The sequence below is a fragment of the Phyllostomus discolor genome, chromosome 6 (assembly GCF_004126475.2).
Source record: "Phyllostomus discolor isolate MPI-MPIP mPhyDis1 chromosome 6, mPhyDis1.pri.v3, whole genome shotgun sequence".
Taxonomy (NCBI): Eukaryota; Metazoa; Chordata; class Mammalia; order Chiroptera; family Phyllostomidae; genus Phyllostomus; species Phyllostomus discolor.
In genome coordinates, this window is record NC_040908.2 from 56,591,710 (window position 1) to 56,614,496 (window position 22,787).

General features: G+C 40.2%; 1 protein-coding gene across 3 annotated transcripts in view; it reads left to right on the forward strand.

Annotated features, from left to right (window-relative positions):
- Nucleotides 1-22,787, forward strand: part of CTNNA2 (catenin alpha 2) — a 1,115,426-nt gene that overhangs the window by 383,652 nt on the left and 708,987 nt on the right. For all 3 annotated transcript variants that reach the window (XM_036028216.1, XM_036028217.1, XM_028515274.2), the window contains exon 7: nt 2,979-3,182. In XM_036028216.1, coding sequence (XP_035884109.1) covers nt 2,979-3,182 — 204 coding nt within the window. The remainder of the gene's footprint in view (nt 1-2,978; nt 3,183-22,787) is intronic.

The window sequence follows — 22,787 nt, forward strand, 5'->3', positions numbered from 1 at the left end:
TTGCTTTGGGCCACACAAGATTTCCAAAGCATATTTGACAACAAAAACTTCTTTTTTCATCAAAACATTACATCTCCAAGCTAGTGTTCCATAACTTAGGAAATAATGTTTGAATGTCAGTAGTAAATTTTTCTCTGTTCTGCAGAGAAACTTTTTTACAGTTGCCCTCATTGAAAAGTTCAAATCTGCCTCAGTATATTTTCATCAAACTGGTACTTCTTTGTATTTTTTAGTCCAAAGTATAATAAACAGCCAACATATGATTCTTGAGAATCAACTGGAAACTAAAAACAGAGCAAATAATTTTTATTGTGATTTGTATTGATAGGGGTTTCTGTGAGAGCGTTCTTTGAAAATCTGTAATCTTTATAAAGGAAAATAGTCTGATTATGTTTTGATGAAGTGTTTCTTTAGATTATCAGTACTCATGTATATTGCATAATAAAAATATCATAAATGCATTAATTGAAAAGCAGTAGAAATGAAGAAAAAGAGAGTGAGAAAGAGACAGAATTAAAATGGATCCTACTGGGAAGGGTAATTGCAGATGCAGCTCTAGTACCGAGAGCAGGTGTAGCAAGAACACCTGTTTTCCCCTGAGCTCTCCTTTGGGAATCTCAGCTATAGTGATATACCATTCAAAGACATACATTGTCCTGAGCACTTCACATAATTTTTTTCCTTCTTTTTTTAAAAAGAGGGAGAGAAGCATCAATGTGTGGTTGCCTCTCACATGCCCCATACTGGGCATGCAACCCAGACATGTACCCTGGCCTGCAACCCAGACATGTACCCTGACCAGGAACCAAACCAGCGACCCTTTGGTGCACAGGCCAGGGCTCAGTCCACTGAGCTATGCAAGCTAGGGCTTCAGATGATTTTTTGAGACTATTTGGAAGGTTACTAGAGCATAAGGCACAGGGTCTGAGTAACTGTATTCTTAGTTAAGTAAAATTATCCTCTTTATAAGATCTAAGAGACTGCAGGTGTGAAGGAGGTCTCCATGCCAAAACTTTTCACGCAACAGGTTAGCTCCTATCAGCATGCCTTCACACATTTGCCCTCTAAACTCAAGAGGGGACTTCGATCAATATGTAAGTTCCTAGGAAATCCAAGATTCCAGCAGACCTCAGACCTGGTCTGTGTTTAGTGGATTTCTTTTCTCTAAGTTGTTGCCTGCTTGACTCATTCAGGAGTTCATAGTCTTTGTGCTGAAAAGATCTCTTTGTTACAGAGATTCACAGTTTACCAGGAATTAAGGAATCAGATACTTCAAGCGCTGCAGACTGTAAACACCTTAGGATGCTTTGGAGGATTAAGGCAAACCTTCCCAGAGCAATAGCCCAGACCTATTTTGTAGTTAATAAGCAGTTATTTTATATTCCATTAGGAAAAAATCACACAAGTGTCTTTTATTCTCTCCACTCTCTTTAGCACCAGGCACTCCAGTAAGAACATAATAGGTATTAAGCAAAGGTATAACTACCAACTCTAATTTGCTTTTCTATTATATTTGTAGGCAAGGTAATTGTTTCATGTATATATGAGGGGGTATGTGTATATATATATATATATGATAGATATGCAGTATATATGCATACTATCTATATATACTACATATCTATTATATATGTAATACATATGTATACTCTGTATATACTACATATTGTGTGTATGTATGTGTGTATATATAGATATCTATATATATATATAGATATAGATATATGACAAACATTTAAGGAACAATGAACATCAGAGGAAAAAGTAATAGAGTAGCAGTCCCAGCACAGGATCCTAGAGTTGGAAGACCATTTCCCCGTCACCACCACTCTAGTCCTTGGGCCTCTGAGTGTGCACATCCAGTGACGAAGCACACGTCTTCCCTGCAGCAGGCATTCCACTCTGGCTGACCTTTTCCCTTGTCTTGAGCAGGAAAAGGGTCTCCAGTGGAAACCAGACATTGGACAAAGTCAACTTTACCTCTCTATTTCATGCCATTAGTTATCACATACTTCACCACTCACTGCTTGATTTACTGGGAATAATAATTCAGGTTGTGCCCCTATCCTTCTATGGTTTCTACTTATTTGGTTCTTTTCCTCCTGCACACCCTTGGAACTTGGTATTAATGGGTCTTCTCTGGCCTGCTCTTCTTGTTATATTTGGTTTACTAGTATGCCATTTGCTACCTTGTGTCCACATCTCCTGGACAATTCCCAGATCCTTAGGTTAATACTTTTGAATTCTGGGTGCATATTTCTGTCCACTTCTGGTCACCTCTGCCTACACATTTCCAGGCTCACCAGGGGCAAAACTAAGCTTAACTCCTCCATGACACCTTTCTTTAAGGAAACAACTCTATTTTTCCCTTCATCTAGGCTCCTTCAGAACAGTTAATTGTGACAAACACACACAGCTCCTTTTGTAGAACACTTGTTTTTACACGAAAGATATTAGTTCCTAGGGGAAAAACCCTGTGCTGAACATGCCTGTTGGATGCTGTTTGCTCCAGTTTCAGAAGCACCCTGCTGTGGCGCTCTCAGCCTCTCCTGAGCTGTCACCACCAACGCATCCTAGCTTGTTAATTCCATATCATGTTCCTGCTCTAGGGCTCTCCAGCCATCCCATATCCCCCCAAAGCTGCATGAAATGGGCATTCCTTGAAGGCGACACATTTTTTAAAAACACTAAGGCACTGTTACCATCTCATTTGAAAACTTTTCAGTTGATATGGCCTTTGCCAAGAACACAGTCTTCAAACAAGATGCTTTGTTTTCTTCCAGAAGATTAATTTAGAGCACACTATCTTTTGCAAAGTTGATACTTTGTCAAGGCCACTTGAGGATTTGTCTAAGTGAATGGCTTCTTCTCCACAGAGAGGCTTGTCCTGACCTCAGATGTTTCTGCTGTAGGAAACAGGGTGCAAAGGCAACCATCTCTTCCCTGCTGATTTTTGTTTTTTTGGGTGCTACTTTCAGAATAAGATTATCCTGGATCCCATGACGTTCAGCGAGGCCAGGTTCCGGCCGTCCCTGGAGGAGCGGCTGGAGAGCATCATCAGCGGGGCTGCACTCATGGCCGACTCCTCCTGCACGAGGGACGACCGGCGCGAGAGGATCGTGGCTGAATGCAATGCCGTGCGGCAGGCACTGCAGGACCTGCTCAGCGAGTACATGAACAATGTAAGTCCTGTGCCACCTGCACTCACGTCGCGGTGGACTCTGGTGCGCGATCTGGCACTCTTGGTTGAACATGTACAGTGTGAGAAAAGAACCGGTGTTCCACAAAGATAGGTGAAACCGGAGAACAGCTTTGGGAGAGTTTGATGTCGTCTCAGGTTGCATTTTGGTTTGGAAGCGCATAGTGGAAAGGAAAATCTTTTTTGGAAAACTTTGGCTTTTTGCTTGAGTGATTTCTTGGTTCCTTTAGCGGCTGGCCTTTGACTGAGGTAAAGTTTTAGTTGGTAAAAGGAGTTGGTTGATGGAAATAACTGAGGATACACTTGTGTCCTCTTTTACAAAGCACTTTCAAAGCCAAGGATAGCTACGGATGCTAATCTTCGATCCTCAGAGGCATTAATAAGTGTGATAGCTTTTAAATGTTTTTGCAAGGTTGGATAAGGTGGAAATGTTCTTGGTGCAGTAGAACTTGTAGGAAGGTTATTGATTCATTGTGCAATCAGAAATTCTTATGAGAGGGAGGCTCCAAGTTTGCAAGTGGGTAGCAGTGGTGTCCACCTGTGTTGCAGCACAGGTAATAGCTGTCCTCTCCTGGACTTACACAATGTGTCAGTTCTTGTAGTGTGAAAACTATAAAAAAGGAGATAAAATCCATATTCTTTGCTTTGAAAGATACCAAATCATGTTTGTATTGATATGCTACATTTATTCAACCAAGGTGGATATTGTTGATGCCCAGGACTTAGAACTGTGAAAGACCTCGAGTTCCTTCTGTGCTGGTCTCCTGGGTGTGAGAGAATTTAGCAGAAAGTGGGACAATGCCAGTGAAGTGACGTCTGGGCATTACATGGTGAAGGCCTCCCCTCTGCAGTGGTCAGGTAGGAAACAGGGATGTTGTACCTGCTCACAGCTTCTGAAGGCGAGTCTGGATCCTGCTAGAGCACTCTGAGGCAATTCTGAGATAAAGCAGCCAGTCCATGTCCCTCCCAACAGCCCGATTCTTCTTACCAATTCAGTCCCTAACTGACACGAAGCCCACGTGTTAAGCCAGAAGTCAGCATTGATAGGAATGGTGCTGCTCCTGCTAGACTCTGCAGAGAACTTTGAGCTAAGAAACTAAAAGATGAAGAATATCCTACACATTATGCAACAAAATCTGTTTTCTTTTCATGAACCTTCAGATTCTTTGATTTTGGAAGATGTGCTCATTTTCAGGGCACAAAGGATAGAGTGTGGATGCCCCACATGGTGCCCAGCTGCTCATGGGGACTTCTGTGTGAGGCACTGGGCTAACACTTTCTGTGACTTTGGTCCACAGTGCTGTGCAGGAGAAAGCTAGTAATGTTTTCCATCAGTGTCTCCCGCCCTGCGTGAATCTTTGGAATAGCTGATCTAACAAAAAAAGAACACTGTAAAGTCTAATATTCTGTTTGTTGTTGCTTTTAACAGAACAGCAATAGGCTAATTACTTGTATGTGGGATTTGGCTTTATATTAACATGTGCTGGTAATTTTGTATCAAAGAAGAATCATTGCCAAAGAAGGAAGTACAAACTGAAGAGGTCACACTGATGGTTAAGATCTCAATATAAATCAATCAGAAAAAAAAGATGTTCCAGTGAATAGAAATTATAGGATGTGATTGAAGAAGAATTGATGAAGATGTGACATGTAATTTTCAGTTTGGTGTACAGAATCCTGTCAAGTAGAGGTTTTTCTTTTTAGTATAAATTCATTTAGATCAGCAGAACTGATGGATTTTTGTATTTTATTGACTCCAGGTACTTGTTTTTCTTGTGATTCAGGAATGTGTTATGTTTTTATTGAAAACTTGGTTTCTACTTTGATATGGTTACAGGCAATATATTGGTGAGTTTAGTGCTTAAACTTCAAAATGTGCAAATTCAGTTCACATTAAACCAACAAGATCAAAAGGCAGAAATAAAACACCTCTTACTGACTTTTATTGGGTTGGCTAAAAATTCTGTTTAGTTGTTTCTGTAAGATAAAAGATACATTTTTCATTTTTACCAGTGACTTTGTTGATTTGGGTTTTTTAGTACGTTGGATATCTCCCATGTGGTATAATGTTGATTGTTCTCAATTAATGTCTTGATTTGATTACTATCAATTTCAACTGGTCTACCTGACTGTGGAGCATTGTCCAGCAAGAAGTGTTTGGCACAAAACTTCATATATCATTTTTGACACATTCAATCAGTCACAGCACTTTCTCTGTACACACAAATCTTTTTTTGTGTTTCAGTTATGTTTTTATCTTTCTTTTTTTTTTAATTTTTTTAAACATTATTGTGACTCTTTTTTTTTAATTTTATTTTTAGAGAGGGAAGGGAGGGAGATAGAGAGAGAGAGAGAGAGGGAGAGAGAGAGAGAAACATCAATGTGCGGTTGCTGGGGGTTATGGCCTGCAACCCAGGAATGTACCCTGGCTGGGAATCGAACCTGGGGCACTTTGGTTCCCAGCCCACGCTCAATCCACTGAGCTACGCCAGCCAGGGGTGTTTTTATCTTTCTTGAAATAATAAAGCATAATATGCTGAAAGTATAGGTGATTTTCTTCCATCTTCAACATTAAAATGGCTACACAAAAATTCACCAATTTTGGTAAGTATTTTTTTAAATGCACACTGATATGACAGCTGTCACAATATGACCTAACAACATTGTTTTGAAGGAAGTTGAAGACAGCTAAGCACTCCTAGAGCCATCTTATGGAAAAACCAAATGAACTTTTGGCCAATCCAATATATAAACTGTGTAAAATCAACTTGGACTTTATACTTCTTTGGTGATTTTAAGGTACCATTGGATGCAGTTAGACATGTTCCATAATCCTATTCAATTCACTCATTTCTACTGCCATGATATCAATATATATGTATTTTGACACAGCATATACTAATATGAAAGTGCATATACATCTGTGTCCTGTTAGAAAAGTCTCTTGTACTTAACATCAACCAATAAATTAGTCAGTTGTGCCAAGGCTATTTATAAGATTTTTTTTAGTAAGCTCTGAGAATAAAGGTACTGTTAAACTGCACCTCCTTAGACTTTCCTCTTGATGTGCTAGGCACTATCATTAGGATAAACAAGCCATTAGATTAACAAGGAAAAAACTTAAAAATTGACATAACTGACATTTCTGGATTCCAAAAGTCTCCCAATCAGTCCCTGATAAAGATTCAGCTTATAATGCTCACTCATAGGTGAGGCTGTTCTAAAATCTCACACATGCCAAGTGGTATGGACTGGAGGGAGAAAGAGGTGTGGAGGAGAGCTGTGTACTAAGTGATTAGGAAAAGGAAGTGTGGGGGCAGGAGCCATGCTATAGGCACATAGATTACCTTGAGCTCATCAGTGTATCAATTGGGTGTGAGGTAATTCCACAAAGGTGCATTTAAATGTGTGAATGTGTATATGTGACTTGAAGATGTAACAAACATTGTGCACTTGGAAGAAACTATGGTGTGAAAAAAAAGGGCTGGGTGAACAGAAGCACATGGTAAAAATTATGGTGAAATGTGGTCGTGCTGGAAAAGATGGTTGGGATAGATTAGGAAAGCCTTGGGTGGCCTCAGTTTGTCTTCTCAAGTTTATAAACTGACTCAAAGTGGGAAGAGCCCTAAACATGCCCCCTCTTTAACTAGGACATCATTATTGTACACATGTGGACACTAATGGGCGGAGACTCCTTTTCAGAATGAAGTGTGGCTGTTGGAGTGTTGTGCCAAGTACTGTAAATATTCCAAATTATAATGAACACATAAACTTTTCTCTGGACTTGTGTCTTTATACAACTTTTTTTCTGTGGCAGTAAAACTCTTTTTTCATCTCACAAAAATTCTTAAAAATGACCCCATGATAGGAAACAATTTAACATGTTACTTCATTGATAAAAATTTTGTGATGGATTCAAATTTAGAATATCGTAGTCATTCAACAAATGTGTATTATTTCCCTGGCTATATTTTGTGGCAGGCATTGTTTTAGGCTCCTGAAGATACAGAAGGGAGCAAAATAGATTAAATTATCTGCTCTCATGGGGCTTACACTCTAGTTGAAGGAGACAGACAATAAATAAATAATTTGAGCAAGAGTTAATCTCAGATGGTAATAAGTGAAATGGGACAATATAAAACCTAGGCAAGGAACATGGGTACAGCTGTAAGTAGGATGGTCTGGAAGGGGTTCATGGGGGTGAATACGTTCGGTCAAAGACCTTTTGGAGATGAAGGAGCAGCAAGGTGCTTGAGGTATTTCCGTGGGGAGGCTCGTGTGGCTATAGCCAGTGAGTGGGGAGAAGCAGATGGGATCTGTCAGGTAACGAAGTGTCTGACTATGTCTTGTGCATCGTTATATAGAATTTGACTTTTACTTTAATGGAACGGAAGGTCATTGGAGAGTGTTGGGCATAAAATGCCATGACTTAGGAGTTAAAGGCAGGGCATAGGAGTACAAAGGAGAAAGAGCAAGAGGACAGGTGAGCAGACACTGGGATAATTCATGAGAGGGGGTAGCTTAGGCCAGTGGCAGCAGTAGACATAAAGTGGTCAAATTCCTACTGTATTTCAAACAAAATTTACTTGAAAAGTAGCCAGTGGGAGGAATGTGCCATACGACCCTACAATGGACACTGCTCAGTGTGGAAGACACTTGCAGTGACCTCAGTCACACCAGCTTGGTGTCTTCGTTGGCTTTGGTTGCACAGAAAATTTATGATTTACTCAGATGTAGTAACAATTTGTAAATTGTTCACTTTTCAATGCCTGGATAGTCTGCTAGACAGATTGCATTTGACAAGTGAGTTTAGTAGGAAAAATATTTGTTTCAAAGTTGTATCCCCAAAAATATCCAAGTATGGCTCACGTTCTTATAAAAGACTGAAAAAACACAATAGTTCTACTAAGTACTAAAACTAGCTGCAGAACAATAGGGAGATGCATCCGACTCATTTACTTCTCGGAATTTACTTTATTGCATTTACTTCTTGGCATATGACGCACCTCCAGGCCTCAGGAAGAAGACGTGGTGAGCAGATATGCCTGGACCTTGTGTTGTGGACCTTGTGGTCAGTGCCGCCCATTTCAGCTTTCTCTGCGTAGAATCTGTGCATTTCTCAGGGTTATTTTTAAAGATTAATGCATATCTACTCTTTCCTAAATAATCTTATAATTAAAGTTTACCTGTTTGCACACTCATGGCAGTGAATCAGGTGGTGTTAAGTAATGACTTGCTAGTCTCTGCTGTGTAAGGATGTGGCAGGTTATTTTTTAATTGTACTTTTATAAATAATAAAGTGATATACATTTTATAAAATAATTTAAATCCAACTTTTTCCAAACCTCTCGAAGCACCTCAGTGAATCTCTGGGAACAATTTTAAAGCACTGTTGTAAAGCACGGGTTAAAAGCACAAGGAAACAAAGTGATGTGGGACCATATACACGTGTTACAGGGGCCAGAAGGGTCGTTGTCATAGCCTTTCCTACAGAGGAGAAGCTAATGTAAAGGGAGTTCCCAGTGGATCTGATTTGTGAGAGGGTGAGGTCTGAAACAAGGTCTTCAAAGGCCATTTCCAGCCTGATTCTGGGGCTCACACACACTAAGGCTCTGGGAAACAACCTATGTGAGTAACATGTGAAGTGATACCCAGGGCGGAGGGAGCTCTGAATTAATGAGCTTTTACACTGTTTATTTTTCTATTTTTTAATGATGAAAAGAAATACATGTTCATTGAAAAAATTAGAAAATGAAGAAAGAATAAAAATGTATTTATAATCTCATCCTCTAAAAGGGATTTCATCCCCCTAAAAAAGGTGTCATTTTAGTAATTTTGTATGTATTTCTATTGTTTTTAAACTTATATGACAGATACATTTATACCACACACATGAATACTATGCTTTGACATTTAAAAAAGTGAACTCATTGTAATATTGATTTGTAATTGCTTTCTTCCCTTAATATATTGTGAATATGTTACCATATTAATAAACATTCTTCAACCTTATGTTTACTGGCTACATGGCATTGTATTATCTAAATATGTAATAATTCATTTAGAAGCAATTCACTTTGAAAGTGTTTTTACAGAAGAATGTTGAAAAAGTTATGCAGGGAAGACCTCACGTGCTGGCCATCCAGAAAACCAATGCAGACCTGAGCGTGGCTGAGGAGCTGAGTGAGGACACAGCTTTATACTTCCTGTGCTTTAAAGGGGGTTTCTGAAAATTTTGTGCAATGCCAATTTTATATGTAAACAAATTTTAATGCCTCAGGCTCTATTTGAAACTATCTTATGTGTATTTTTCTGTAGTTTATTATTTTCTGTATAAATTTGATTTTTATTTAGCAGGATTTCTCTAAGTTGGCTATATGTGGTAGTACCAAGAGAGGTCCAGAACGAGTAACTCACACAGGCAGTAGCTGGATTTGATCTGTGGTCCCAGAGGAAGCACAGAAAGCTTATGAGAGGAGTGTCAACAGAAAGCACCATGTAAATTATTATATTGCCAATTTCCCCCAGACAGGAAGGTAGGAGAAAGACTGAACAGTTGTTATTATTTAAAAATTAGGCTAATTATTGGTCAAACATAAAATTTGTTTCCAGTATTATTTAGGCCTTCTCATTTCTCTATTTTCTGTTTTTATGTAAAAGAGGGAGTGAGATTCATAAACTTTAGTTTGGCTGATAAGCTTCTCTATTAACATTTTTAGTTTAAAACAGAATATAAAGTAATGTTTAAAAATGCTTGTGGGCTACGTGGGAGTTAATGTTGCCCAGACCTGCCCGTAAAGGCTTTCCACTTTAGGGGATTAACAGTTGTCTTCATAGGATTGGTATCCTCATTCAAGGGTAAGATTCTTAATATCCTAAATTTGGTGGTACCCATGGTGAGAAAGTTTTACTTGCCTTTCGTATTTGTACCTCTTCTTATCATCTTTCTACTGTCACCCTTCGGATATGTCCAGTGCCTTTGACTCTGTTAATTTTGAGCTTCAAATCTATCTGCGCAATTATGCTTCTCATATAAGACCTTTGCTGTATGAAGACAGAGTGTTTAAATTCCTTTTTAGTTGGTATTTCTTACTCAGGCATTGAAAAAGTAGTTAGGTCACCAGCCCTTCCTCTGGGGTGTAAGACTGTCCTTTGAAACTATTCTCCCTAAGTAATTGGACTGAGACAGAAAGTTTTTGGGTTCTGCATGAAATTGGCATCCTTGAATTAGGGTGTTTGCAATCCACTTGCTGACAGTTTCAGGCAATTGTCAGTGTGACTCTCAGAGGTACCCCAGGACTAGTACAGAATAATGCAAAGGTTTGTATTTTTTCTTGTCTTTCTTCTTCTTACATATTCATTGCATTTCTTTTCTAATAGTGTTCCACTGAATTTGCTGTAATGGGATCTCAGAAAGCCAAGGGAGTATTATGGAGGGCCATGCTGGTTGGCACTGACTCCCGTTCAGACAGTGAGAGAATGTTCAACCCTGCTGGCTGGATATGTTCCCTGGGGGAATGATGTGGATGAGAGTGTGGGAAAGATTGTGCCAGATTCAAGTACCCCACAGAGCGAGAGAGTGTGGTGCGAGGCTGCAGGAGCAGATCTAGACTTGCAGGTGGTTGGCTGGCATTAGGGCAATATGGACAGAGCATCCACTGTAACTATAGAGCACAGGTTTAGGTAACACCCAGTCTCACAGAACAATGGCAGGTCTCCTTGGTATTAAAAATCCAAAGATAGTACAATTATCCTGCTAGGGGACTTAGGCCCTTTAAAAAGTACATCGTGCTGTACACAGGTTTGCTATTATTATCAGCTTGTGACATACCCCTAAATGACTTATAGGAATCCAGGACATACAGGTCTAACTAGATTTGTTTCTCTTGTATCATCAGGGTCAATTCTCATTACAATATCACATATCATCAGCTTGGCCATGAAAGGTGCTTCTTGTATGAAGCCTTCCCATTTCCCCACTATGGATAGTTTAACAGAGTGATAAGCCAATGTGTTGTAGCCAGTTATACTTAGGTTCAAATCCTAGTTTTATCACTTGAAAATAACATGACCTTAGGCAAGGTAAGTAGACTGACTGAGCCTCACCTTTCTGAGCTCTTAAATGAAGATAATTGAATTCACCTTGTGGAAGCATTCAGGGATTAAATGACAGTGGCAGTCAGGAAGCTCAGTGTCAATGGAAAAGTCACGTTTGTTTCCTTCTTCTTCTCAATACTCTTATTTCTTGGTTCCATTCTATTAACCTCAAATAGAAGTCTTCTTCTATAAAATTGGCTTTTTTGGGCACGAGGAGTTTAGACAAAGTAAACAAAAGTGTCCTGACTGGGTGTGTCCTGACTGGGGCTGGTGCTCCTGCTGATCCCTGAGCAGTCAGAGATATGGCTGGCTGTGTGGCCCTACCTAGAGGAATGCTGTGAACACCACTGTTGTCAAGGCCAGGAAACAAGCAAATGAAAACTCTTATAAAAGGAGCTGAGGTTTAGAGACCCTGGAGAAAAATGACCGAGACTGCACTCCTTGAACACCAAGAGAGTAAACAATAGGAGGACCAGGCCTTTCAGAGGTGAGAAGTTGGAGGCAGTGCAGCTTGTCTGAGTTAGTAGATGAGATGCCTTCCTCTCCCTGGTCCATCAGGCTTCGGAGAGACAAAGGCCAGGTTCTCTGTTAAATATGGGGACATCTCCTGTTCTCGTGGATCAGGGAGATGGATTGAAATTCCAACAGTGTAAGCATGGGACAAAGTACTGGCACACTGTACTACTAATATGGCCTTCTCTAGCTCCAAAATGTGATGCGGTAAGTCTTGGGTTTTACATTTACTTGGAATGGTTCAGAGTGGTCATCTAGGGCATGGATATTATGAGCTTGACCGACACCTGGGCAGGCTGAGAGCACTATTTAGGGCATTTACTTCTACTGGGATCTCCTAAAAGTTGGCTGGGACTCAGCAATAAACTTATTACCTAGTATTGGGAAATGGCCAATTAGCGAAAGTGAGATCCAGTTGCTGGCAATCTCTTGAGCAGGAAAATTTGGGGAAAACCAGTAGGCTTGGCATAAAAATGAGGCTTCCAGTCTTGGCTCTATACAGCATTAGGTCTGAGCAATGAAGGTCACAACTCCAGGAGCTCACTGTTGACTTTTCAATGAATGAAAGGCAGTACCCAGCAATCAGTACCTCTCTGCACCACTCTCTTCATCTCCTTTTCTCCATTTTCCTCCCTTTCTTTCTACCTGTGTGCCCAGTAGAATTTTTTTAAAAGTTCTTTTCAATGCATGGATGAACTCACAGGAATGTAAGAGGGTTTACTCAGAGGCAAGAAATGACCCAAAAAGTGATAAACTCGAGAAAGGTCTGCAGATTCCTCCTGTCTGAGTCTTGGGTTTTAAATGGGACATTGTGTGAAGAACAAAGGACAAAGTCTTTGACCCAGCTGGATGGCCAGTCAGATTTAGTCACCTCAGTACAAAGCCTGCATTCTCAGATGGCGACACTATTAGTGCACTATCAGAGAGCATAAAACTCAGCTGCAAGGAGAGGCAATGGTATTGCCTGCTGTCTGGGCCTTTAAAGAGCAAAACAACAATAACAACAAACAACAAAAAATAATGCTCTCTTGCCACCAAAAATTTCTAATCATGACCTCACATTTACTGACTTTTAGGGTCTGAACCTATATTCTAGGGTGATGTAAAGCTTATCCAGAATTTTATTTAAAGGCACTATGTGTGGTGGATTGCTTGGTACCTGGCAGAAGCAAATACTAATCCTCACTGGAGGAACAGACTTTAAACCCAGGCCTTAAAGAATTTCGATAGATAAAGTTACAAGGACCAGAAGTTGATATTACATAATATCTAAAAACAGCATGAAATAAGCCACCATAAAGGAGAGTTAGCAAAAACAGCCAATTACAGATTAGACATACAAGGGCTAAGGTTGGCAATTATTAGATACAGATTATAAATTGTTTTTTAAGAAACCGGAGAGGGCAATGGATATGTGATGAAAGGAACAAGAGACTGTCAGGCTGACCCGGCAGTCTTGGAATCAGGACTGGGCGTCCTATGGTGCAGAAACACGGCCTGCCCCGAGGGGGTGGGATTGGAGGTCCTGCTTGCCAGGAGCCTGAGATGACAAGGAGGAGAGACCAAAGCTGACAGAGAGTGCCCAGTGGGTTGCTGCCTAGAACCTCCTGAACAGGTGCTGGTTCTCTGTTGTAGCAACCTCTTGGTTGGATGTTGCTCACCTTATCCCCAATGGAGTTTTATAAGGAACTCTTCTTTGCGATGTAAAGAAATGAATTTATTAAATGAAACAGGAGATGAAAGTAAAAATATTCCTTAACAGCAAAGTCAAATTCCATACTTAGAATTCTAATGAGCTTTTCTCCTTCTCAAACACCCACCCCCCACCTCACTGAGTCCTTGAAAGTTGTTTCTGAAGCTTCCAAAGTCAATCAATATGATAAGGAAGAGCAAGCAATGCTAGGAGACAGTCCAGGGCTGTCCTTGACTGAGTGAGTGAGCAAGGGTTGTTGACAGAGTTGGCTGCTGCGTCATCAGATTTGGCCATCCTGGGGAAGACAGCTGGACAGCACAATCCATCAATTGATCTTCCTTGAAGAGCCTCTCTGGTGTGTCAGGAAGACCTCGCTGAACTGTCAGGGGGAGCAGGAGGCTGTCCCCACCACCAAACTGCTGAGCCTGGATAACTTCCCCTTTGTGTTTCCAGAGGAGGTGGCAAACCCAGAACTCTGGAGTTCTTGTTCCTCACTGCACTGTTCCAAGATAACCAGCAAACCACAAAGACTTTATGTGTGGGCCTAATGCCGCCTTGAGCCCTTCCTGAGAAGTTGCTTTTGTTTCATTTAGGAAATTGTTACACTCTAAGAACCAAGTGTTTCGCTGGTGGCATGCCTCCCTATGCTTCAAACACACCAATCTCTTTGTTGCTTCAGCGACACTGCCCTTACCATCCATCTAACAGAAATGTTCTTTCTCAAACTTTGCATGGATGGCTCTTTCTCTCAAGTTTCAGCTCGAATATGCAGCTGTTAGTCCCATCAGCATATTAATTTAGCTTCTAGCACCTGCCAACCTCCAGAATTGTCCTCTCTTCATTTGTGTTATTGTGCTGCTCCTGCACTGAAATTTCAACTCCCATGAGATGAATCTTCTTGTTCACAATCCCCAGGATCTGGAGCATGTAGCCTGGAATGGTAAATAAATATTTCTGGACTGAACAAATGAATTCCTTCTCATCCTTCAAAAGTGATGTCATGATGATAGCAGTAGGATGAGGAGGGGGAGGAAGAGGAGGAAGAGGAGTAAATAGAATCAGCAGCAGCAGCAACAGCAGCAACATAACCCATATGTTTTGAGTTTTTTGAGTCCCATGTTTTGAAACAAAATGATTCACCTTTATTTTTTGTTCTACCACCTAGATAAAACTTTAAGTAAATTAGTAAGGTCAACTACACTTGGCTTCTCCATGGCTCACTTTGAAGTACCCAGACATTGCCCTATAGTTAAAGCTACCTTTTAAAGCCCTGGCAGAGGATCACATCAATTCTTTCTAGAAAGGCCTAAACTGATTTTAATAGCTGTTAATAGAGGCACAAATAATATGAAACATGTCACTGGTTGCTTTTCAGCTCAAAGAGCTCCATCTAGAAGCTTACTCTTAATTCTTCGCTTTTAGGTGTTTCCTCCTAGATGACCTGTTTGGGCCCAACATTCAGGCACTGTATGTGAGGGGCTGGGGGTTACAGGGCCATTGTTAGTGCCACAGAATTCCACAGGCTGAACTGAGAACTTTGGACATTGCTGAACTCGTCGTTCCCAAAAAGGCATAAACAAGTCTACATATATGTACCTAAGAGATGAATTAACAGAAGAAAAGTTAGACACTGTCTCCAGAAGGGACCGGCACTCTCTATGTTTAGCAAATGCCCCCAGTGATTCCTCTGAGCTGGCTGGTTAGGGAACACCTGGTGTAATAAATCAGTGGGTCAAATCCAGGGTTGTTCATGCAATATAGCATGGGTTTAAAATGGGTTTTCTTTTTGTGAATGGGGATACATACTTTTGTAAAAAAGCATCAAATGAAATATCATAGGGGAAGTTTTATTGAGCCATATATTCCTTTGCCTGGACATGCAGGATTTCAGAGAAGACTTGTGAAACTGGGTGGCTAATCTCTTCTTTGAATTCTTTAGAAATAAAAAAGCAAATCTGAACCAGCACCTCACCGGTGAGCTATTAATTGGAGGGTAGCTGCTCTTTTTCTAAACTCACGTCCCTCAAATGTATCCCTTCCTACACATCTACTCCCCCATTTGGAAAAAGGCAGTTTATCATCCTTGGAAGGACTGTTCTCAGTAAGTGCCAGAACTAAAATATTCAGTCCCAAACAGATTATTTAAAAGCCTCTTTCTTAACAGTTTAATTGCTGACTTCAGTTTCTACCAATTCCGCAGGTTTGGCTGCAGCTGACAGATTTATAGCATCAACCCAGAGCTTTGTCTTTGCCAGTTTGCACCCTGGATTGAGCTTTTGTTCTGCTTTGTGTTTTTTGGTTTGTTTGTTTGTTTGTTTTTTTACTATTCTACGGTATTGTTTTACATTGGAAGCACCATTTTGACTGACTTCCCTTGGGATTCTTAAATCTGTCTGTGTATCAGAACCACGTAGAAGGTTCTGAAAAACACACATTCTAGGGCCCTACCAGTTCTCAAACATCAGACTCTCCAAGGACTGAGCCTGAGTGTCTGTATGTTAGCCAGTTTCCCGAGGGATTCTCATGCCTCCAGCTCTGTACCAGCCTCGGACCAGGCCAGCACAGGGCCAACGTCATTAGATTCCGAGACAGGTGCCATAATTTTCCTTTTGTTTGGTTTTCCTCAATAACATTTTCAGTATGTTATTTGTTATTATTTATCTTTACCCTCCAAATGACCCTCCCACCCCCTGCCATGGAACCTGTAGAAAACTTGTAGGGATTTATTTGCATGTCCTTCCTCTTTTCCCCCTAAAATGCCTCAGTAACACAACATTGCCTGGCATGCTGTGTAGATTTTGTCTCTGTGAAAGGAAGAGGAAGACAGCACTGGCCTTTTTATTATTCAGTCTGCGCACTTGGGGGTTAGGAGGCATCAGTTACTTGGTCTGCTGTCTGGTGGCTAATTTCACATTTTGGATCCCTGCAAAATAGAGACACAACTCCTTTGGGAAAGTAGCTGGTGTTTTTTGTTTGTTTATTTGTTTTTGTTTTTTAGTTTTCTTCTGTATTCATGAGACATTTACAAATAAAGAGAAATTCTCTGAACTTCATCTTATCATAGTTATTGTATCTTTTTTTCACTGGTGGCCTAATTTTATGCTTCTTTATCTCTCCTGTTTGTTCCTTTTCCTCATCTACTAGCTTTTCTTTCACTAGTTGTAAAACCTATAAAACTGCATCCCTTCCTTACTTCTACTTTATTTTTTTAGTTTTTAGGGCTTTTTGTAGGATCTCACAGGATCACCATTCATTTTCCTATAGCTGCTGTTTTCTGACTTTCAGACCTTTTAGATGAAAACAAGCAACACGATATCTGGAAAATAGCAAGTGGTTAAGAACGTTTTCAAGGTAATATAGCTGAAACTGAAAATGGAATTCTGGTCTTCTGGTTTCTTTGATTTCTTTTTCATTACTTTATGTTTTCAGTTTTAATGTACTTACACATAGTATTGGATTTTTGGTGTTCCTTTTTTCTCCATTTAAAGTCCTGCACCTGTTCCCTAGTATGCCTTTCAATCCCTCAGGGTCAGTTAGATGGTGCTCTGAACACATCTTCCCTTTTGCAAGTATTTATAGATCCCAGTAGAGCCCTTTAAAAATCCCAGTGGAAAGCAGATAACAGCAACCTTGTGAGACAGCCACCAAATATGTCTCAGTGCATGCAAAGGAGACACTTAGATATGGGGGTGGGGCATTCATGGAGTAGACAGCTGAACCTCATTTTTCCCCAGCTGAGACCCTCCTGGCTTCAGTCTCTAGGCACAGGCTGCTACCCTTCTAGGACACTGCAGTAGACATAATAACCTTAGCAGCCAGCACCTGTGTGTCAACTGTCCCATAATTGCCCTGGTATTCAGAGCAGTGGCTCTGCTCTTGATTCTGCAGGTCCATCCAAATGTCTGCCTTTTTCCCTTTTCTGAAAATAAACCTTTAGGTGCCTGTATCTTGGATTAGGAGATAGCATCTGAGTGTCTAACTGCTTTTTAAATGGAGTTTCAAGTAAGCATCTCATTTTTTAACCTGACCATTCTTCTCGTTTTCCTTCAGAAGAAGCTAATGCCTCTGATTCCTCCATCCTTTAGGGTTTTGCAGTGTGAGTTGGGTTGTGCTGAGTTTTCCCAGCTGCTGGCTTAGGATTCAGCCTTCTCAGACTTGCTCAAAGAGTTGCCACACCTGTCTGCAGCTCCTGTCTCCCACTGTCTTTATCCTTAAGGACTGATGCCTTCAACAGGAAATTGCATTATGGTCACTTTACTGGGGTTTCAGAAAAGAGCAGTGATAAGGGTGTGTGTTAAATTTGCTGTTTTCAGCCACACCTTTTATTTTAAGGAAGATTACAGGTTCCTTCCATGCCTACATCCTGTGTCCATGTTGTTAGGTACCCTAACTTGGCCAAGGAGATGAATGGAGGTAAATGATCAAATACATTTTCAAAGTGAGTGAGCATTTTAAACACAGTAGAGTGAGATGTACTGTGTGGGGTAAAGCTTAGATGGGGGGATTCATTTGCTATAGACACTCTGTTGTGTGTCAGTGTTCATATTATTCCTAACCAAAGCATTATGTTGGGGGGGACCAAAAAATAACCAGAATTATCTTCTAGAGGGTGGGCCCCTTGTGTAGTACAGGCTTCCCCCTATAGCTGAGTGTTCTAGGATTCTATCTGTATCAGTGTACCAGCTGGTGTTATTGTGAGAGGCTGCATTTGGCTTTGGTGAATTTTTTTAAGACTCTTTCTATGTGTTTGCCCACATCATGAAGGGTGATTTATGAGGACACCAGACCACACCACTCTGAGTGTTCAATGGTTTTTGACTAAAAACGGCATGACCCCCATGCCCCACCCTCCCTATTCACCCAATCTCACCCCAAGTAACTTTGTTTTTCTTGTTTCCTTGGATATAAAGTCCTCGAAGAGAAACAGTTTGCCAATGTGGAAGAGGTGAAACAAAAAATGACAGAAGCACTAAATGGCATCAAAACTGACAAGTTCCAAAACCGTTTTGAGCAGTGGAGAAAAAAGTCTTTGTAGGCGTATTGCATCAAATGGAGAGTGTTTTGAAGGTGACTGAAGTTTAAGCATGTAAGAATGAATAGCAAATTTTTATGAATAAATTCTATTTTGGGGGTCCCCTCTTATAGATATTCTTATTTAGACTTTGAAGAAAGTGTGGTTGTGTATACCTGTCTTTGTGGGTTATGTAGGGTAATTATAGAAGCAGAGCATTCCTCACATGATAATAAAGCATTCTTCAGAAACTTACTGTTTTAAGTCTACCTGATGCTATAGTCTTCTTAGTTACTGACTCATATTAGTAGCATGCTTGCCAGACTACAGTTACATGTAGTTTGATACATGTCTATATGTTAAGGAAAAACAAAAGCTACTTAGTTGTTTTATTGGTTCTGGGACTACACTTCCTGGAGACCTAGATGCTTCAGGATCCCCAGTGGTGGGTGAAGTCAAGGTGGGAGTGACTCTTGGTTCGCCCCACTCCACCTACCCACACACCTATGCTCCCTGAGCAGTTCTCATACTAATTGAATTAAACATCTGGTTTCCTTCTCAAATTTTTACTTGGAAAAAAATCCTGGGGTAAGGTAGATTTTGAAAAAGAATATATTTTATTTATACCCCTAAGACTTTTGTCTGAAGTAACCAGATAATTGACAAGAAAGTTAATTGTGGCATCAATTATTTAGGTATCTGGTCAAGCTATGATTATACTCATGGGTCTGAGATTATGATAAAATGGAGAATCCCAGATCTCTGCATATAGACAGACCTGGACTGAAATATCTGGATGACTACAAATTCTGAGGTTATCATCACATTCTGTCTCTCAGTTTATACCAGCTGCATGAAACCTACCCAAACAAGAGAGAATGGGCTTGGCCACCTCTCTGCCTCCGCCCTGAGTTTCTCTGCCACCCCTGGTCCAATCTGACCTGTCAGTGCATGGAGTTCCCCTCACCACCAGTCACAGACTCCATGCCATGCCCTGCAGGGAAGGAATTGCATGCTGATTATAAGTGAAGGTACCAGAAGTGTTGGCAATCACCATTTTTTTAGAAATTATAATGATTTTTAGTTTTTAGAGTAACATAAACATAATATATACAGCAGGGATAAGTTAGAATGTTTTAAAACATCTCCATAAAACATTTTATTTGTTTTCTTTATAGTGCATCATTTTCCTCCCTGATAGCCACAGATGAATTGGAGGCCCTTTCTTACATTGTAGTGATAAATTGAATTATACCAATTCAGTTTAGCAGAACTAATGCTCATTCACTTGCTGGGTAAATCAATCTGCGTATTATCTTTAACACAAAAAGGAAATGATAATTAATAACCTTGGGAATAATGTTTTAAATTTATTAAAGTTACTACAGTAACAGAAAATATTTGCTGTAGGGCTACACACTGGCAGGGTGAGGGAAATTTTATTTCTTTAAAAATAAAATTTAGAATTGAACATCTCAAACTGAAAACATTATTAAGAATTTACTGAATGTCTGTTATGTTTTAGGAGTTATTCCAGGATATGATAGTACAGAATGACATACAGTAGAACTAGTGACTTATTCTGGACTCCTTAGTGTTTTTAAGACTATTAAGTTTCTTCTAAATGATAACAAAAATAGAAAGAGAGAAATAGGTAGATAAGAAACCACTGGGTCAAGATACTGAATTATGTACGGCAGGGTTAGCACTTGAGCTGTTTGGACGGTGTGTAGGAATAAGAAGTATCACAGATGGAGAGGCTACTTTAGGTGAGGGGGATGCTATTAGGTAAAATTCATCATACAGATGTGTGTGGTACATTCTCAGCATGGTAAGCTAGCTTCATTAGGTAAAAGGACTTAAAATATACAGAATGAATTTTGCAAAGGAAGGCTGAGATAGAGAAATGCATGCTTTGCCTGGCTAGTGTGGATTAGTTGGTTGGAGCATTGTCCCATGAACCAAAAGGTCATGGGATTTGATTCTCAGTCAGGGCACATGCCTGGGTTGCAGGTTCCGTCCCAGGTTGGGGCATGTATGAGGAGCAACCAATTGCTGTTTCTCTCCCTTTCCTTCACCCTCCCTTCCCCCTTCTCTAAAATCAATAAGCATGTCCTTGGGTAGAGATAAAAAATATCTTACCAATAAATAAATACATGCATATTTTATTTTGATAGGCAGTTGTTTATCGACTGTTTCTCTGTTTGCTCTGGTTTGGTTTAGTTTGCATGTGGGAACGATAGTGGGTAGCATTTGCAGGGTTTGGAGACAGCCACCTTGCCTTCAGTGCAGAGTAGCTGCTGAGGGTGCCCTAGGGAGAGCGGAGATGCGGAGCCATGTGAGTGGGCTCTTAGAAAAGGGTGGAGTCTGAACTTGGAGAGTCCGTGGGGCTGAAAAGAAGAAAAACAGAGTCAAGGAAAAGAATTAGAAGTAACCTGATGACTGTTTTCTGTTTTTCTTTCTTTCTTTATTTTCTTATTTTGAGGACAGGATGAGGCAGAAAAATACTGCTTTTATGATCTCATGAAATATACTTATTAACTGATCATTAAACAAACATGCATCTAAGTTGGGATGATCAAATTCATTAACAATATTATCACCTCTCCCTACAAAGCATTTAACAATGTCTAAAATTCTGCCATATATTGTTTTTGATCATATAATGTTAATGTATAAATATGTCTTCTCCTTATTATATTCACACAGTAGACCATTAGTGCTTTTTTTTAACTTTTATAGCTGCCAAAAGTTCACAATATGACACCTGCTGTAGCCCCACAAAGTGCTGAGTTTGGATTTCGCACCTCAGAAACCCGGGGTTCATGAGCAGCTAGGTCTCTTGGCCACTGGATGGCCCAGTGAGAGTGGGCCTGGCAAACTACCAAGTGTCTGCCTCTCAGGTGCTCATTCTCCACACAGGGTGTGGGGCATGACTTCCAAGATGTTATTTTTAAGATGAAAAGCATTAGTTCTTTTCAAGAAAAATTGACCTTAAAGGATATACTTGTGTTTGTCTTGGGTTTATCAAATCTGAATGGATCATTTAACTTTCTCAGAGGTACTTTGTCCATCTGAAATTCTGTGTGAGAAAAGGAGCATGAGTGTGGGATTTCACAAAGACCTCAGACACACCCTTTGGAAACTCAAGGATCTAAGGATGATCAGCTACCTGGAATCCTCTTTTACATCACTTCTGCCCTGTGAAAGCTATGGTTTTTACTACCATGCGGTTTGTTGATTTAAGCAAGGTGATATCTCTACTAGTCAACAGTGTTTGAATATTTATTTGCTATGTATTATAAGCAAATATCCCCTCTGGAGACCATGAGGAATGAATAGTTGAGCAGAAGAGACACTGTGTGTAACTTTGAGGAAATCATTCCTTGCAATGTCCAGAAATACACTACTCTATTCATAATCTCTGATTTCAGAGCTGCATTTGGAGCATTGTAGATATTCATGGCATGATGGGAATGCCGTATTATGTTCATTAAGATGAACTGATCCAGATGAAATTTGATACGTTATCATCCAAGAAAAGGACTATTATCTACCACAGGAAAACTGATGTATCTGCCTAATTTCCAATCAGCCTGAGGCCAATGTCATTTAGCATAGGTGACAGAGATGGCTCCTATGAAGCAGTTTCATGTACATGAGGACTTATTTGTTAGAGTCTGCCCCTCTTAGTGTGGTTTGAGATCTCCCTGGGAAATGGACTTTTTTCCCCTGGTGCACTGTCAGGTAACACAGTCCAATCAGGGCCAACATAAAAACGTGGCAATTGTTCGTATGTTCCTGATCTTGTTCTTTCTTAATAATTGCAGACACATCGTAGAACCCCTTATTAAAAGTCTGACTTGTGACTCATAAAAGAAAATCTGCAATCACTGCAAACCTACATGGATTTACTAAATACAGGCCATTTAAGGGTAACCTCATTTCTTCCTTTCCCAGGGAGATGCGATGGGTCCTGAGGTGCCAGCAAAGCTTTCAAAACATTTTTAATGTCTTTCTGGGGAGCTCTGTGGGCATTTTGGTGGATTAGAAACTGATTAAATCATTGGATTCAAAAGTGGCTAGTAAATTGATTCCAGAGGAAGATTTATGGCAGTAATCTTCAAAAGGTTATCAGGTGGTAGAGACTCACAGCCGTGAGATTCCTGGAATGGGGGATGTTTTGGTTATGAAAGACAGTGGTAACAGAATATCTGTGTTCAAACATTTGAAGCACAATTATGCAAAATAAAAAGGGAGACTTATTTTCTGTG